Source organism: Telmatherina bonti, assembly GCF_933228915.1.
Source record: "Telmatherina bonti genome assembly, chromosome: 14".
In the NCBI taxonomy this organism is placed as follows: Eukaryota; Metazoa; Chordata; class Actinopteri; order Atheriniformes; family Telmatherinidae; genus Telmatherina; species Telmatherina bonti.
In genome coordinates, this window is record NC_136612.1 from 31,530,224 (window position 1) to 31,544,158 (window position 13,935).

At 41.0% G+C, this 13,935-nt stretch overlaps 2 protein-coding genes across 2 annotated transcripts in view; both read left to right on the forward strand.

Moving 5' to 3' along the window:
• The window catches only part of slc25a39 (solute carrier family 25 member 39), an 8,672-nt gene extending 5,658 nt beyond the window's left edge, over positions 1-3,014 (forward strand). Inside the window, exons 7-12 of the mRNA XM_079253642.1 lie at positions 68-192; positions 295-468; positions 930-1,039; positions 1,472-1,553; positions 1,645-1,725; positions 1,808-3,014. Coding sequence (XP_079109768.1) covers positions 68-192; positions 295-468; positions 930-1,039; positions 1,472-1,553; positions 1,645-1,725; positions 1,808-1,926 — 691 coding nt within the window. The 3' untranslated portion in view covers positions 1,927-3,014. The remainder of the gene's footprint in view (positions 1-67; positions 193-294; positions 469-929; positions 1,040-1,471; positions 1,554-1,644; positions 1,726-1,807) is intronic.
• A 1,380-nt stretch (positions 3,015-4,394) lies between these two features.
• rpl3 (ribosomal protein L3) lies at positions 4,395-8,307 on the forward strand. The gene is made up of 9 exons (XM_079253351.1): positions 4,395-4,415; positions 4,943-5,135; positions 5,894-6,062; positions 6,411-6,546; positions 6,750-6,936; positions 7,021-7,283; positions 7,367-7,462; positions 7,578-7,697; positions 8,170-8,307. Exons 1-9 carry the CDS (start codon positions 4,413-4,415, stop codon positions 8,212-8,214), a joined length of 1,212 nt encoding a protein of 403 aa, XP_079109477.1. The 5' UTR covers positions 4,395-4,412; the 3' UTR covers positions 8,215-8,307.
• The last annotated feature ends 5,628 nt before the right edge of the window (positions 8,308-13,935 follow it).

The following is a 13,935-nucleotide window of genomic DNA, read 5'->3' on the forward strand; positions in this document are numbered from 1 at the left end:
AAATGTGTGTGTGTTGATGCTGTTTTGTTTGTAACCTGTGTTTATTTTTGTGTATTTGCATGCGTAGGGTCATGGCAGTTCCAGCCACAGTCATCTACTTCACCTGCTACGACCAGCTGCGGGACATCCTGCGGTTTGGTGTGGGGCTTCAGGGCAGCCATGTCCCTCTTCTTGCTGGGGGTCTCGCCAGATGTAAGGAAATAAAAAGTCCTCCCTACACACACACACACACACACACACACTGGTTGTTTTATGTCAGCAGCTTTTTCTAACTGGTCCATGTGTGTCTTGCAGTGGGGGCCGTGACAGTGATCAGTCCTCTGGAGCTGGTCCGGACCAAGATGCAGTCCAGACAGCTGTCCTACAGCGAGCTGCGGACGTGTATCCGCTCGTCTGTGGCGCAGGACGGCCTGCTGTCACTGTGGAGAGGCTGGGGACCCACTGTTCTCAGAGATGTCCCCTTTTCTGGTGAGATGTTCTGATATGTAAAGCCCTGATACCTTTCTAGAGTTTTTATTTAATAGACACAAAATCCTTCAAATCTGTTCATGAAATTATACCGTTGAGGGTTTCAACATTAAAAAAAAAGACTTAATATTCATATCTAAATGTTTCAAGCTCAATTGAGTTTTTTATTTCATCGCTCTTTGCAGAGCTTTTCCTTTTTAAGTCGTCCCTTCAGGACTATGTTGCTGTCCCACTCGGTTTGTTTTCAATAGAAAACTGAGGCGTCACAGGACGAATGAGCCTCCAGCAAACATGTTGTGTAAGAGAAGATAAAGTTAGAAGAAAGCTTTTTAAAGACATAAGAAGCTCTGCACCTTTCTCACCATCCATCAGCTGACCAGTCATGACACCAGATGGAACATTACTGTTCATCAACAAAGCAACCACTAAGAACACTGTCCCCTGTTTGTGTGTGTCTTCAGCTTTGTACTGGTTTAACTACGAACTGGTGAAGATCCAGCTCTGTGAACAGTATCAAATGCCTCAGGCCAACTTTTCCATCAGCTTTACTGCAGGAGGCGTCTCTGGAGCTGTGAGTTCTCCGCACACACACACACACACACACACACACACACACAACGGTTGCTGCAGTAAAACAGCATTTAATGCTGGATGTTTAACTGCAGGTCAGATGAGATGATTTTCAGATAAATAAATGCACATTTGTGCCGTTTCCATCCCCTCACTGTGTTGGTTGGTTCATCATAAAGATATGTGATGGTACCAAGAGTCGGCTGGATGGAGACGGAACAACCATATCGACCATCTCAAGTGAAAATAGATGAACTGTAGCTGATTTACTGCACGCTGCTACTATCATCATATCAATGAGTAACTTTATAACATGCGAGTATCTGATAGTGAGGTTGAAAACAAGGAGGTCATTGTCGCAGGCGGTTTTATTTAAAGCTGAAAATAAGGAGCATGAAGAGTAACTTGTTGTATTCTTCATGTTTGTGTTTAGATTGCTGCAATCCTGACGCTGCCGTTTGACGTCGTAAAGACTCGGAGGCAGATCCAGCTTGGAGAGATGGATACTCTGGGAGGTCTGTGCTTTTCATACTCATGTATGCGGTTAAGTTGTCTAAAATGTCCTTAAAGTTACTTACTATGATTTCTTTTGGTTATTCCTTGCAGATTCTCTGAAGAAGACCACATCCACCTGGCACATAATGAAGGAAATTTGGGCTGAGATGGGCTACAGGGGCCTTTTTGCAGGTATGCTCTTCTTTTTACACACATGACCTTAAAAAAATGCAACTTTTCTTAAAAATTAAAAGCACATGTTATTTTTCTGCAGGATTCATGCCCAGGGTCATCAAAGTTGCCCCAGCCTGTGCTGTCATGATAAGCAGCTATGAATTTGGGAAGGCTTTCTTCCAAAAGATAAACCTTGATAAACAGCATCTGGTAACCTGAAGGCTGCCGATGTGCTGCTGTTTTGATGTCAGCGTGGTAAATATTCAGGTTTTATTGCCAGGACAGATGGGAAGATGTCTCCTCAGACTCATGAGCAGACTAACCTGCATGTTTTGGGGGGTTTTTTTTCCAAGAAAAAAGAGGATTTGCACTCTTTTTCATGGATGCATCTCACTACAGATGTGTTGTCATAAAGTGGCAACAAGAAAGACTTAAAACACCTACAGACCATAATATGGAACTTTTACAAGCTGGAAGGACCATAGACTGTGCTTATTGAGGAGATTTGCCATGATTTAAAAACAGGAATCAGGGCTTGAAAGAAGGATTCTGTATTGAATTTTTATAAAAATGTTGGAATAACCGTGACCATAATTGTCCTGGATGCAAGCCTGAGCCCGCTCATCCGCTGTTCATGTTGTACTGTAGCATGAATGGAAAAGATCTCCTCCCGTTGCCTGACAGACTGCATGGTGTGTCGGCCCTTTTTAGTACAGACAGATTTACTGCTGCACTGCATCCCTGCATAAACTGCAGTCCTGTAGCAGTAAAACAATTTAGGATAATTATCTGCTATGTAGATGGTTTTCTAATCTGTTTTGTATGCTGGAAGAAAATAGATGAAAAGCTTTTTTTTTTTTTTTTTAACAGTTGTAACAATAGCTGTGAAATTAAATGAAATGACATTCAGTACAATATGTTTTTATGTTTTTGTTTATGCAGCTGTTCTGTTGTTGAAGCTTAAAGAAAGACACTGAATGAGGCATGTATTGTGATGGAAACATTTGTCCTGCCCTTTTTGGACTTACATGATGCCTTCATCCGTGCATGAAGCAGTTGATTCTACATAGGCATAACTTTCAGTGAAAAATAAGAAGTTGCCAAGAGCTTGCAGGTAATGGTTAATGAAGGACATCAAGGGAGTCCTAAAATTACCTAGTTGAATTCTGGTGATTTTTTCTTTTTCTTCAATGCTTTTACTGTCCCAATCCTCAGAAAATAGATAAAACTTACAAACACTGGATCATAAGCACCTTTGTGCCTCAAGATGTCTGTTCTTTCTGTTGTATGTCAATAAAATTGTATTAATGTGATGCAATGGGATGGGGGTTTTTTTCAGGGTAGTGATTAATGCTGCTGTGGTTCTTTTTAAATGAATAAACCCACAGTAATGATCATATACATTGTTTATAACTGTACAATACACCTTGACTTTGGACCTTAAAAGATTTGAACTACACCAAATTCAGCATTAAACGAGGACATTTTCTATACATTTCAAATAAAAAAAGCATAAACCCCAACAGCTGTTTGGTCTGAAGACTTAGGGTGAAAGGAGATTTCTTAAGATGTGTAAATTGCAAATGTTGCCAGTGGTAAGGAATAAATGAAGATGGCAGACAGGAGAAAGTTGTATTCTCACCTAAATAACAAATTTTAGTATAAAAATGAGTGCCACTTTGGAACAGTGCAACTTTAGTTCTACATATGAATGTCCAAGGAATCATTGTACAATAGGTCATTATCTCTACAAACTCTGATCATGTGAAGCAGAATGCAAACCATAGATTTGACTTAGAAAAAGTCTTCAAAATAGCATTTTTGATAGATTTGGTCATCTATCCAAAAAAGTCCACGACAAGGTCTCAACATATCCAAATCTGGGAACATTGACTTTTCGATGTTTAAATGTTCTGTTGTGTTCTTGCGGATATACAGTTCTGCTCATATTTATTCATACCCTTTCATTAAAGAAAGAAAAAACAGCTGCCTGTAAAATAAGATGAAATTGACTAAAGTAATAAATAAAAATTTTATGAAAAACATTACATTATTTTCTAATTATGGTGCAATAGAAATATTTTCTAAGAAAGCAAACAAATAAGATAATTTATTACATATTACATCACTCATAAACAAATATTTTGTTGGACAATCCTTCAATCCAATGTTTCCACTACAGTCAGGTGTTTTCTGTTCCTCTCAGTCAGACTTCTGCACCTGTTGACAGCTATTTTATCCCACTGTTCAACAGAAAAGTGCTCTAATTTGTCCAGGACCAATTTGTTTTGTTTTTTTTCTTCAACTAAATTAAATGAAAAAACAGTGTCTTATGTTACAAAATTATATTTTTGCAAATTTTTAGTTATTGTTTTTTTTAAGTCTTCAGTTATTTGAGTGACTGTTGTAAATTCAGCCTTTTCTTTAATGAAAGGGTAAGACTACATATGAGCACAATTGTAAAAACAAAAATAAATAATTGAATAAAATTTAATTCTAAATTATTTCGCAAGTTCTGCTACGTCTTTAAGTTGACAGAGTGAAGAGTGACATCTAGTGGGAAAGTCGTGAATTACCATGCCGTCTGAAAATATCGGGGGCGGGACTTCTCTGAGAATATTTACGCTAACTCTCGCGATATTTACTGAAGTATAAATTCACTATCTGCCCTCCCTCCGTCCTCTTTCAAACGGACTGGAGACAAAATGGTGAGTGTCAATGCACAGGCAATTTGCTTACAGCAGGAATCCCCCCTTTTATCTAAGGCATCCGTCATGACTTTCAAGTTTAGAACTTTTAAATTGTGTTCACACATGTTTTAGACTATATCCACATAATCATTTCGATGTAATTGTTGGAATTGCAACTGTTTGATGCATGTGTCGCCATACCTAGCCTTAGCAATGACAAGGAGTTCAAAATGGTAGGCCGACAAATACGTTTCATTAAAATGGTTTTATAGAATCATCTTCTGTATATTGTAACTGAGTAAAACTGCGAAGAATTGTTTTTATTTTAAAAGCAAGCTTTTAGAAGTCGAATTCATTAGGATTTTATACTCGTGTCGATTAGCATGCTAATACGCTGCTAACAACGTGTTAAACACCGGTACTGTGTAACTTTGAATAAATTATGTGAAACTCCTTACAAGCTATATAATGTAATGCCATTAATTTTTGTATCATTTTGGAGCATTTTAAGGTCAAGATATGCTAATAGTTTGTTCTCCTCACAGTCCCACCGTAAGTTTTCGGCTCCACGTCACGGATCTCTCGGCTTCTTGCCCCGCAAGAGGAGCCGACGTCACCGTGGAAAGGTGAAGAGCTTCCCCAAGGATGACCCCAGCAAGCCCGTGCACCTGACCGCCTTCCTGGGCTACAAGGCTGGCATGACTCACATTGTCCGGGAGGTGGACAGACCTGGTTCAAGTAAGTGCAAGCGGACTTGATGCATTCAAAGATGAGATGTGCATATATATATATATATATATATATATATATATATATATATATATATATATATGTATATATATATATATATGTATATATATATATATATGTATATATATATATATATATATATATATATATGTATATATATATATGTATATATATATATGTATATGTGTATATGTATATGTGTATATATATATGTATATGTATATATATATATGTGTATATATATATGTATATGTATATATATATATGTATATATATATATGTATATATGTATATATATATGTATATGTGTATATATATATATAATATGTGTATATATATATAATATGTGTATATATATTATGTGTATATATATATATATATATATATATATATATATATATATATATATATATATATGTATGTGTGTGTGTGTGTGTGTGTGTACACACACACACTAAATGAATGAGACCTGTTCACATAAAGCTGTCAGCCATCCTTAATTGACCTTTTGAATATTGGTTCAAGAGTTTCTGAGAAACTTAAAAGGGTGTTACTGTAATAACTGCAATGTGAAAGGTGTCTGGTGAAATGCTCTGCCTGTGATGAGACTCTCGACGGGCGGACAGAATGGGTTTATACCCCTTGCTGAATGTCGAGCACTGAGCGCAGCTTGTTCTGTGATTATACATGCAGATTTAAATTTTATGATGGGCAGGGTAAACCAAATGTATTTTTTCTGCATGTAGAGGTGAACAAGAAGGAGGTGGTTGAGGCTGTGACCATTGTGGAGACTCCTCCCATGATTGTCGTTGGCGTTGTGGGTTACGTCAACACCCCCCGAGGCCTGCGTTCCTTCAAGACAGTCTTTGCTGAGCACATCAGCGATGAGTGCAAGCGTCGGTTTTACAAAAACTGGTGAGTGTCTTCCATAAAAAGAAAATAACGTGTAGTGGAAGTATTTGAAGCAGGTGTTAGTTGCCAGTGAGATTGAAACAGAACCATGTCTTCACTGTGCGAGTCTAACATCACGGTGGCCCCTGTGGCAGCTCCGCTCAGGTGCCGAGTGCCCTGATGAGCTCCGGGCTCCTCTGGCCAGTGGAAAGTGCTTCTTAGAAACTGTGCCATGAGCCGAAATCCTCGCTGGCTGATACAGTCCCACTCATCCTCACGGAGGGAGGGCTGGCAGCTCTGCGCTGTGTTCTTCCGCTGGCCCCTCGGGGTTATGAAGGACCAGTGCCAACCAGTGTTGCTTCATGCTCTCAGGTACAAGTCCAAGAAGAAGGCTTTCACCAAGTACTGCAAGAAATGGCAGGATGAGGAGGGCAAGAAGCAGCTGGAGAAGGACTTTGCTGCTATGAAGAAGTACTGCCAGGTCATCCGTGTCATTACACACACGCAGGTCAGTGCATTAGACTCTGAGGTGACAATTAATCCAGCTGTCAGTGATGTGACCACGGAACTTGCGTCAGGCATGGCGCCCGATAGTTATGAGGATATTTTCCATGCTGCCTTCCTTCTGAGACCAGAAAGCTTCAAGTATTTCTCATCTGAGATTGGTTACTTGTATATTTTCTTGACTTTTCTTTTCTTTTTTGGGTGCAGATGCGTCTGCTGCCTGTAAGGCAGAAGAAGTCTCACCTCATGGAGGTGCAGCTGAATGGAGGCACCATCTCGGACAAGGTGGACTGGGCCCGTGAGAAGCTGGAGCAGGCAGTGCCAGTCAACACTGTTTTCACCCAGGATGAGATGATCGACGTTATTGGTGTTACCAAGGGTCACGGATACAAGGGTAAGATCACTTTGACTTACTTTGGACATTTTAAGAGCACCTGAAGTGCACATTTTGACTCGTGACAAACGTCTCATCTGTCAGGTGTTACCAGCCGCTGGCACACAAAGAAGCTGCCTCGCAAAACCCATCGTGGTCTGCGTAAGGTGGCCTGTATTGGTGCCTGGCATCCTGCTCGTGTGGCTTTCTCTGTGGCCCGTGCTGGTCAGAAGGGTTACCACCACCGCACAGAGATCAACAAGAAGATCTACAAGATCGGTCAGGGCTACCACACCAAGGACGGAAAGCTGGTCAAGAATAACGCCTCCACAGAGTATGATCTGTCCAACAAGAGCATCAACCCCCTGGTAAGTACACTTAATGCAGAGACACGGTAATAGATTGTCCTAGGAACAAAGGTGTCACCTTTCTTTTCTTTGGCAAATTACAGGGTGGATTTGTCCACTATGGAGAAGTGACCAATGACTTTGTCATGGTGAAGGGCTGTGTAGTGGGAACCAAGAAGAGAGTGCTGACTCTCCGCAAGGTGAGGACATAATCAGCAGTTTGTGGAACAAACTATCTCGATGCTAAACTTATAAACTACATTGAAAGTTTTTTGGATCATGGCACAAGTTCACGTAATTTTTTTCCCCCTTCAGTCTCTGCTTGTACAGACCAGCCGCCGCGCTCTGGAGAAGATCGACCTCAAGTTCATCGACACCACATCCAAGTTTGGTCATGGCCGCTTCCAGACCGTGGAGGAAAAGAAGGCATTTATGGTAAGACTTAAATTCAGATTTGTAAAGGAATAAACATGAAATCCCTCGTTGAAAAGGGACACAGATCTGTTAATTTAATGCTCAAAGTTGAATTCATCAGCTTGTCGGTGTTGGTTAGTGAAACTAAACTAATTGGTTAATTCTGACCAGTGTTGCACTTCGTTTTAAACTATTTGACTTCAATAAACATAAGTCCTTAATTTCACAACCTGCTTCACTTAGTACCAGTGCAGCCGTAGTAAACCAGTACAAGCGTGAAGTTGGGATTATCCTGCACTGTTCGTAACCTGGTTCAGTCCTCCGTATGAACTCCGGGTTCCATTCCAGTGCCACAATGATCTCCAGTGAGGCAGGGGAGCAGTGCCTCTTTGTGCTGGCTCCCTGTTCACTCTCTGGGAACACCATCTGCATTGAACCAAACGCAGACTGTTCAGTATTGACAGAAGACTGATGGTCTTGTCTCTTCCTACAGGGACCTCTCAAGAAGGACCGCATTGCCAAGGAGGAGACTGCTTAGAGTCGCCAACTACAACAGTCTCTGCTGTCCAACTTTACCATCTTTACTCTTGTGCAGAGATGTTTAATAAAATATTTAATAAAAAAAAAAAAATTGTCTTTTTTTGTGGAGAAATTTACACTAGTGGCATTAATCCTTAAAAGCAGGGATCCTCAATCCTGGTCCTATAGGACAGGTGTCCAGCAGGTTTTCAGTGTGTGTCTGCTGCAACACACCTGATTCAAATCTGTGTATTTAGCAGACATGTGCAGAGCTTGTCTGAGGCAGACATTTTCCAGCAGGGTCTCATGGAAAACCTGTGGGACACCGGCCCTCGAAGACCAGGATGGACGATCCCTGCTAAAGCCTGACCCATGGAAAAAAAGGTAGAAGTTCAGTCTTTTTCATGAAGTGTTTGGCCCTATCTCTAAATAACATTCTTGTAGCCATTAGGTGGCAGAAGTTCGATTGTTCAACAGGGTTTATGCCTCAGAACTGCTTTGTCTGCTTCATACGGTTAACCAGTGGCGGGAGTGGACAAAAGCAGCTCGTGAAATACCCGCTTTGTACAAAAATGGCTAAATTCTCTTTATCGTTTGTTTCAGAAACGTGCGCATTATTAAGCAGCGTGAGCTGTGCTGCCCATTAAAGCAGAAAATGGCTTCTATACATTAAATGAGCGAAAGTGCAGGTTTGCATTAACTTGAGCGAAAGTGTGTCCAGTTTTGCAGCGCAGCTGAAAAGGTTGGCATCAGCTGGGACGAGAGAAGCCACCTATGCAGAACTGATGGACAGCAAGTCACTGTTTAGCTAACATGGCATGTTTCAGCTGGCTATATGTGTCCTTGAGCTGTAAGGCTTGCATTTGGCTGACAACAGAGCTCCAGCAGTCACAGGATGATAATTAAGCTCCAACATCATCTATTCTGACTCATCACTGCCAAAACTGAAACCTCAGCTGCAGCAGGTAATGAGGGAGACCCTGAGAGGGCTCCACAAGTCAGATGTCCTGCTAAATAATGCCTTTCTGAAACATCTGCTTAATATTCAGCTCCCTTTGCAGAAATGTGGATTTACTTAAAGGATTTTCAAGGACCCACCCACCTCACCTGGAGCCGAGGGAGTTGAAGGACAACTTTTCTCCGTAGAGCAGCGTTTTTGTACTTTTTTGACGTTTTCTGTACCAAAGCACTTCTATAGCTGAGACAACATCCTCTGAAGGACGCTTGTGCTAAATGTGATGCAGCTGTCCGTGCAGGAGGAAGCAGGGTGAAGCCCCGTGCTGCTGTGGCCAGAGGACAGCCGTGGAGATGGCCCTGCTCTTACATAATCGCCTCCAGAGGCTCTGACCCCTGGCCTGCTGTGGCATAAGCAGAGTTTGGCTTTACATAACCACCCCCCCATTCCCAGCTGTATGTTGTAGTTAACAGTTCACAGCTACTGGGGTCCAGTTCAGGTGAGGCTCGTTGTCTGGGCAGGTGCTCCCAAGCATCCACTCAAACAGGAGCCTATCTGCACCATTTCACCCTATTAGTCCAGTCTTCCATCATCACCAGTCAGCTTTCCTCAGAGAACTTCTGACAAGATAATACTTTCTGCTTTAAACTGTATTATCTGTCATGTCTTGTCTATCCTCTGTTTTGTTCAGTTTTTCACATGTTTTTTCCTGCTTTGTCACCTTTTTAGTCATTTTAAATGAGGTTTTAGGTAGTAAAGTTGTCTGTAGTCATTCTGTCTTTATGCTTCTGGATATCAGTATTGTTGTCCTCTTATAAATAATGATCTCTAAGTCTTTTTCAGATTTTTCTAAAACACAAAAGATTGATTTCTTATGGATATCTGGTTAATTTTTTTGGTGTTTTTAGGTAAACTTGGGGAAAAAATGATGCCATAATTTTAAGAGGGTGATGAAATAGTTTTCTTTTGGTACCAAGCTGCAGTTATTTAGTGTTCTGCATCAGACTTCTTTACATTTCTTTCTTTCTTTCTGAATTTGTTCATGGTTTTTTTTTTACTTTCTCATTCCTAGTTTCTCACCTTTTGTTTTCCTGTATAATCTGCCCTCCTAAATTGATTTGTGGTTGTTTAGATTGGGTTTTTGTCTCCCTTGTTTGTTATCTTGTGCATTTCCTTCAGTTTTCAGCTTTTTGTTTCATTTTACAGCTGTTTTGATCCGCTGTGTGTTCGATGTTTTAACCAGGATAAAAGCTCTGATGCTCACTATTCCACTGCTTTCCTCATTTTGCCCCCGGACGATGGATTTGGGGTGAAAGCCTTCATGCATGGTGAGCAGCTTTTGTGTTTGAACGTCTGCTATCTGAATTTTCTCCTCTCGGCAGTTTATTATTAAGATATGATTATAATATCTGCATGGTCTCCCATAGACTTGCAAACCTTTCATGTGTGTAGATGTTTGGCAGTTTCTGGTAATTTCTCATCATTCCTTTTCATTTGATGTGATCTTGTTGCTCAGTGAGGAACGAGGAGCGCTGCTCTGCACCAACCACCCAGCTCTGCCCGTGTTTACTTTATACTTCAGTCATTTCAAATGAGTCCTCTTAGAAGCCAGCAAACAGGACTTGTTTGACTCTGCTCTAAGTCTGTGTGTGTGCTACCATGCAGTGGAACCTCGAGTTCAGAGCTGTGCTAGCAGCTGTTGTTCGCGGGACAGCAGCCAGGTAACCAGGGTGCATGCTGGGACAGCAGAGAGGAGGGCCAAGCACTTGATTTATGTGGATCTGTGTGTGCAGTTGCCTGCACATGTATGTAGGTGTGTGCATCTGCGTGTTGGTGCGCTTCCTGGCATTGTCGACGTCCGGCTGGCGGTGGGCAGAGTGTCTGTGTGGAGTCTGACAGGATGTACTGCTTGATTCAGCTGTGACTATCCTCGAGCTCGAGGAACAGTTTTCTGTCTAAAATGGCAGGAAATGTGTGTGTGTGTGTGTGTGTGTGTGTGTGTGTGTGTGTGTGTGTGTGTGTGCACTGCAAAAACTCAGCCTTAAAAAACAAGAAAAAAATATACAAAAATGAGGTAAATGTTGCTTAAAATAAGATAAATTATCTGCCAACAGAACAAGAAAATTTGGCTTGTCAACACTTCCCAAAACAAGTAAAAATACTCTTAAAACAAGAGGAATTCTCTGACATAAAAACTAAGAATTATCTTTAAAAAAACAAGCATATTTGTACTCAATTTAAGATTTTTAATCTTACTTAGATTTCAGTTTTTGCTGTGTGTGCGCGCGCGTGTGTGCATATGTTACAACTGGGTGCAGTAAAGTTCTGTGTTTTGACTCATTTGGATGGAAATTTGGGCACTTTCTTTTTGTATAAATCAAACAAATGTAATGAAAGACATTAATTTGATCCTGATATCTAAGGGATTGCATGGTGGCGTAGTGGTCAGCACTGTGGCCTCAGAGCAAAAAGGTCGCTGGTTTGAGCCTGTAATGTCCAGGGTGTACCTGCGTCTCGCCTGGCTCTGGCTTCCCCGCGACCCTTAATTGGGACAAGCGGACGTTCCTTGTCAGGCTCCAGCTGTGATTATTACACATAAAGCCATATTTGAAGTTATGTGGAAACATTAATCTTAACCTGAAAAGCTGCTAGTTGTCTTTGCTTTATGTCATTTATAGAAAAGTTTTGCGGGAGCTACGTTGGGTTTTGGGAGGTCCAGTAATGATGATAAATTACTTCGGGGTCCAGTGGATTTTGTATTTGCAAGAATAACTCAAATACACCACAGATGCACACAGGCAGGCAAACACGCTTCCAAGCAGCCAGACTTGTAATCTTTTAAAAGTGGATTTAAGGAATATTTCTGCAGCTTTTTCAACATTTCTTCACACATTGGCCTGACTTTGTACAGACTGGCCTCCTCTATATCTGTCTTTAAATCTCTTAACAAACACATTTCCTCATTTTGGCGTTCGGCACAGCATGGCATGTTGAAATTTTGATCTAATTTTAATATCTTTTATTTCTGAACTATTTAATTTTTAAAACTACTTCATATGCTATTTATTTTATGATTTTTATCTTGATGTTATGTTGCATGTTGTAGCACTTGTTTTTAAAGTGCTGCAGTTGCAACCTTTTCATTCGTTTTCCTCCAGTAATCATTTTTAGAGAAACTTGTTTTTTAATTTACTTAATACTTTTCTAACAATCAACACAATGCAGAAAATGTAGGAAAGTTACAAAGCAAATTGTATTTTACTGCATCCTGTCACAAAGAAATATGGTAAGGTCTCTCCTTTGCATGTGCATTTAACACATTTGGGAAAAATGTGTTTTTGCTGCAAAAAGGTGATTGATAGCTGAAATCTCAGCAGTGTGAGCAACGTCAGATCATAAAAACGGTCGAAATCCGGATCTGAAAGCGAGGAAAGACTCTAGACCTGGGAGATGCACCTGGACCTTCAGTTTATCGTCTACTGTTGGCTGAAGGCTCATCAGAATGGTCTGTAGAAGCATGAAGAGAAAAATGGAAACGGAGACAAAAAGCAGAGGTATTCAAATGACACAAGACCTGGACTGCAAACCACACAACATCCAAAGAACAGCTTTAAAAGTCTAAAAAAGCTTGAACTGTTCCTGAAGACCATTCACACTGCAGGAACGCCTGTCTAAGGAGGTTCAGGCCGACTTGATGAATGAAGGTGGTCATAGAAACTCCTGTTTCTGTCTTATATGCTCTATTTCCATTTATGTTTGCACAATTCAATAAAATGCTGAAGCTAATCCATGTTTTCCTGGCAACACATGAAGACGTTCTTGGCTGAATGCCTTTGCAGTTTTCTCCTTAAAGATACATTTATTCTTCCTGTGGTCTGGATGTGTGGCTTTCATATCGCTTCAGGATGTTTTTAAAGCATATTGATCACAGACCTCTTGGCATACACACTGGAAAACATTTAGTTTTCACACTTGTGAAGTAGGTGGAAATACCTCACCGATCATTTTCTCTTCTCCCTTCCAGGCTTTATTCAATAAAATATAGGCTCTGACTGCCTCAAGTGAAAAATCTTTAACCATGAATTTCACATGGATGCAGCGTGCTAATGAAGGCGGCGTCAGAGGTCCATCTTGGCTCTGTGTCTGTGCAGGTGACACTGAATGTGGCTGTTTCCGTGGGGCCTCTCAGACTGCAGCTCCTGCACCCCTGCGCCGTGGCATCAGTATTCCAGGCCCGTTCGTGGACACCGCGTTCTCTGAGCTGCTGGAAGCAGCAGCAGCAGGTCTGCGCCTCTTCTCCCATCACACCACCAGAGGGCGGAGAACTGCCTTCCATTTGCTTCTCTCATCCAAGAGCACTTTGTGTTCTGTAGCCTACTTTAGTTCCTCATCTTTATCTTTTTAAAACTGTCCTCTATTCTGTGCCGGATTTAAAAGCGTCGGATGACTTGCAAAAAACAGCAGTGAGACGGCTCAGCCTGCTCTGTGGTCTGTTTTGTTTCATATGCAGGAAAGTGATGGTCCTCTCCTGCTGCTTGTATCAGCAGCAGAAGTGATTTGAATATGTCATTTCTGACTATTTCTGCCAGTGATTCTTTTTTTTTTTTTTTTTTTTTTTTTTTTTTTGTTTCCTTTTGTTTTTCAGCTGGAGGACTCTGCTTGTAGCTCTCTGTTGCCACTCAACTTTACATGACCCAAAAATAACCCGGGGTCAGCGCAGTCAGCAACTGTTCTCTGGTCAGCACAAACAGGCACACACTCGGGCTTGCACATGCAGATTTAATG